Below are 5,056 nucleotides of genomic sequence, written 5' to 3' on the forward strand. Positions count from 1 at the left end.
AAAAAAAAAAAAAAAAAAAAAAAAAAAAAGCCTTTTCAAATGTTAAAGAAAACTCAAAGCTGCTTTGAAGTAGAAAGTCTACTTTGTTTTAGGTGATTTTTTTGGGTTGCTCTTTATACTCAAATAAAGTGGATAAACCTTCATCTATGTAAAAACATTACTTCTGCTATTTTCATAAAAGAATAGCTACATTCTCATCCATCTGATTTTCAAGGCCCCCCTCAATCATCCACACTGATTGTGATGAGAAAAAGCAAGTATAATCCTTAATTGTCTGTCATCCAATTACTATTCTACAAAACCTCAAGGAAGACAGAATAAATGCACACCTGCTCTGGGGAACAATGCTTTCCACCTACTCCTCTAGTCCCGGGATTCCACAGACCACATATTTCAAATCTTTTACCTTTGACTCTCATGGAACCATCTTCTCCAAGTTAACTTTTAATGCTATGCCTTATCCTTCATTGTAAAACTGTAAGAAAGGTCCCATAGAAAACAGTTCTGCATGTTGTAATGCTATTATCGAAGATTCTGTCCAATGCTACTTCCATTTTAGGAATCAATGCAATCTTCTAAGTATTTGACAACACTCTACTTGCCTTGACACTTCTGCTCACCTACTCCAAAAAGAAAATCCCATTTGTGAATTCTTAGCTCTACTCTTTTGAGAAAACGTCAATGGAAACACTTCTGTCAGTGCTAGAGGGAAAAATGGGAGCATTACGAAAGTGGAAGTGTACTGCCAATGTCAAGATCACTCCAGCTGCCTTGCTGAAGGTGAGGGACATGCCTAGCACTCCTATGCGGGAATTAGGCCTGAATGAAGTTAGTATTTTTGTCACATGTGTGAGAATCCTGGACCCTTGAGAAAGAATAAGATAGCTGACTTCTTTACTCTGTGTTCCATGAACTATGTGGAAGCAGGAAGTAAGGGAAAAAGGAAGCAAGGAGCTTACTTGATAAGAAGCCTAGCTTAGCTTGCTAGGCAGGATGGCACAGAGAGGGCAAGACAGCTGTGCTGAGAGCAGTCTGAATCAGCATACTGCTTTACTCACACAGAGCAGGAAAGAAAAGAAGGAGCTGCATATGTAGGCATGATGATTTTAAGCAGAGAAACCAATTAGAATCTTGGGGGAAAAAATGACAATTTGTTATGCTTTCTTCCTGGAAAGATGCAAAGTCAAAATTTTATAACTAAATGTGTTTTTATGAACAAAATATTACAACTTACCATGTTTCCCCTTTATCCTACCAGCTAGAAAGCTAAGAATCTTATTTAATAATAAGATTATTAAGGATGGGTAGTTGGAGAAGAAAGAAGAGGTGGGTGTGGGGAGTGTGAAGGACAGAACTTCTTAAGGAAAATGAAACTTCCACTTGCATCTTTGTAGATGACAATCTGCCTCTGGTATTATCGTTGGCATCTGCCTTAAAGCCAGTACTTCGGGATCCAGTTAACTAGTGCCCTTTAGCCTAGGAGTCAGCATCACTGGAAGCAGCTTCCTTCTTACTAGCTTCAAGTCTTTCACTCTATGTGATCTACAACACATATTTATAGCCTAGAGTTTGTGTTGGTTTGGAAGAGGGGCTTAATTTCTAAATTAAGTATAAAATCCATCTGTTGACAACACCCTGCAATCAGCTTAACTAAGTGGTGAAACAATTTTCAAACATAGAACTGGATCTGAGTAAAGTGCCTGCAATGTCAGCTGGCAAAGAATATGGTAATGATGAGAAATGCAGATTTGTTATAAATTTCTGACTCTGCAGTTACTAGGTGGGTGACTTTGGGCAGATTATTTGATCTCCCAGATCCCCAGTATTTTACACTGTAAAATGGAGATAATGCCTGTTCCACCTATCTCATAGGGTTGTTGTGTATGTTAAAAGTGGTAAGTATAAAACTATGCAAAGTATGATATAGAAAGTGGCATCAGTATAACAGTAATACATTCTGCTAAAATCTGACTTACATGGAGTAGGCTACAATGTTCTAGGGCCACTAATGATTCCTAAACTCTCATGGCAGAACAAGGGGATAGAGAGAAGATCATCAGAGGAAAGCGTAGGTCAGAATTGTAAGGAAAATGCTCTGAAGTAAGCTGATCATCTTTCTTTCTGTCCAGATTTCCAGCCTGCTTTCAGTAAGCTCCTTCCAATCTTGATGCTCGTCCTAAACCTCAGGACCATCTGCATGTATAAGGAGAGCCAGATGTGTTTTCTGGCAATGTTTTAAGACGAATACCTTTTATCACATATAAAACCTTTCTCATGCATAGTTACAGTCTAAGTCTGACCATCAGGGTGTTTACAATCTAAGCATAGTTTTGGCATATGTTGAAAGGGGAAAACAGAAGTACAGATTTCAGGTTTCCCCTTACTTGAATTAAGGAAAATACTTATAAAGGTTGAGTGTCCCAAATCCAAAGCTTTTGAGTACTGACACAATGTTCAAAGGAAATGTTCAAAGCAGCATTTCAGATTTTGGATTTTGGATTAGGGATGCTCAACCAGTAAGTCTAAGGCAAATATTCCAAAATCCAAAACACTTTGGATCCCAAGCATTTCAGATAACGAATACTCAACCTGTAGTAAATCTATTAAAAGTATTTATAAGATAAAATGGGTTTGAGATTTCTGCTTTTATTACTTGAAATACTCAAATAGTTTAGATTCCACCATTATCTCACTGACACTCTATGAGATTTTATCTAAGGTCTTAAATCACAATTTTATTATTTGTAAAAGAGGAATAAAGCATTGTATATTAATGTACAAAACGTTTGAAAGGTTAGTTGAAAAATATCTGTCTGAATTCCTAAGAGGANGGGGTCGTATTACAGTGCAGGAGCACAGAGGATCTTAATACACAAATTCAATCTTTATTCTTCTATGTGTCAAATATTAGCCAGAGTTTGGTCTCCAGCCAAAACATGCTAAATGGCCAAATGCCAGTGTAACTGATTGGGACGTCTGGTCACCTTACAGTGCATTATCCTTTGAGTGGCAACAAGTGTCTCTAAAAAGTGAGCAAAATAATCGGATTGTCTTTCTGTGACCTGTTTGGTAATTCTTCATAGGCACAATCACTACCAAAGAGAAATACTGCTGAGGACACTGTAAATAACTGATTCTGTGAGATACATACATTGATGTGTCATCCTTTAAAGAACAAGAAACTTGGTTCAGTTTTTTCCTCCACCTTCCTATAACCTGAATTCTGCTGTTTCTCATACTTACACAATGAAATTGGAAATGCATCTAATTTTGAAAATGGACATTTTTCTTCTATGTTAGAACATTTAGATCAATTAAACATTTAAAGATAATGATAACTGCCTCATTGTATTAATGATGCTATCCCAAAGTAAATAATATAGTGTTATAGTTACCATATGGGAATTAGATCCTGTAGAATTATATCTGTTCTAGTTAGTAAGTAGAGTTTCTTATTATTATACAAGTAGCAGATACTCATTAAATACACAGAAGTGTATGAGGAAGAAAGCTCACCCATAATCACTGTGTTGCTGCCTCCTCCTGACCTCCACTCCCATAAAAGTTAGGTTGTATCACACTGTGAGGGCTGTTGCAATAATGGCTTCCAACAAATCATGCCTCCTACATCCAAGCCACTGGGTAGTACTCCCACTGCCCCACATTGATGCTGGTTTGGCCATATGACTTACTTTGGCTGATGGGACATTAGCTAACTTGGTGCAACAATAGGCTTAAAAATGCATATGCACTGAAGCTCGTCCTCTCTTCTCTTTGGAACCCTGACACCAAGAATCCTGGGCTAGCCTATTTGAAGATGAGACACCATGTAGAGTAGAGAAACCTTCCCAGCCGAGCCCCACAGACCAAACGAGGTTTCTAGTTGCAAGATCGTCTATCCCAGTGGAGCTGCCAGCTTACTAGAGTCAGCTAAGCCAGCCCATGCCTAAAGAACCTCTCAGTTGACCCAGTGAATGATGAGAAATAATAAATATGAGAAAAGAGGTTTGTTGTTTTAAGCTACTATATTTTGATGCAGATTTTAATATAGTAAAAGCTAACTGATACAATGTCCTCAGTTATAAATGGAATTCTAGGGGAGTTGAAGTCTGGGCAATACAAGGTCCTAAAATTGGGTTACTTTGATAGCCTACATAAAACTGTATAATACTATCAAACTGAGTGCACAAAAAAAAAAAAAAATAACTTACCCCATACTCCCATAAATACTGCAAAGACTAGGGTTCCAAAACTGTCAAAGATGCACAATTTCTGGAAAATATAAATGACACGAGTCATATCCTCCACTTATTAGGATTCAGTAAATACGAAATGCTTTGTCTATTCTACAGTCTTTAAGTTCTTTTCAAAGCTGATGCCTAGTTTAACAATCATCTATGATCATACATCATTCAATGTATCTACTACATACTTATAGTGAAATTTGATTCTTTTAAAAGCAAACAATCTTTGCTGTATTAACCAGTGTATTTTCCAATGAAACTCTGCATATCCCACTAAGGAAATAGATATAGTTCCTAGAATTCCACTGAGTTGAAAGCCTCTATTGGGCTTGAATAACAGTCTCTTATGAGCTGTCATAATGGATTTGAGGAAGTAGTATGGCTGTAGGAATACAATGACCCCTAAGCAACTTTTAGATTTATGATTTGTATCTTATCATCATCCCAACCTGGTCAGAGGGTAAGTTTCAGAATTCCTGTTTTTCCTGTTAAGAGACATACAAAGCTGAGGTTTATCTCGAGGTGGCTCTCCTCCAGGAGAGCTCTGTTTTCTTAAACCCCATGACAGCTTTTCTACCATCACTGACAGATGCTTCTACTGGAATAAAGGATGCACAGGTGCTTTTGCTAACATTACAGTGAATACAATGATCATGAATGATCATAACATACCTGGCCAAAGAAGGCTTTATTCACTAGTTCTGCTAAGTTTTATCTCTTTGCTAGTATATAAGTAGCCTATCTCCCTCTATGAGTTTCTGGAAAATATTTTAATCAGTTACTAATTTTCATTAATGAGCAATTTTACATTT

General features: G+C 37.2%; 1 protein-coding gene across 1 annotated transcript in view; it reads right to left on the minus strand.

Moving 5' to 3' along the window:
- Nucleotides 1–5,056, minus strand: part of ANO6 (anoctamin 6) — a 68,798-nt gene that overhangs the window by 60,536 nt on the left and 3,206 nt on the right. Inside the window, exon 2 of the mRNA XM_017881137.1 lies at nt 4,212–4,272. Within this exon, the coding sequence (XP_017736626.1) occupies nt 4,212–4,272 (61 nt within the window). The remainder of the gene's footprint in view (nt 1–4,211; nt 4,273–5,056) is intronic.

Source organism: Rhinopithecus bieti, unplaced genomic scaffold, assembly GCF_001698545.2.
Source record: "Rhinopithecus bieti isolate Rb0 unplaced genomic scaffold, ASM169854v2 scaffold_12732, whole genome shotgun sequence".
NCBI classification, from domain to species: domain Eukaryota; kingdom Metazoa; phylum Chordata; class Mammalia; order Primates; family Cercopithecidae; genus Rhinopithecus; species Rhinopithecus bieti.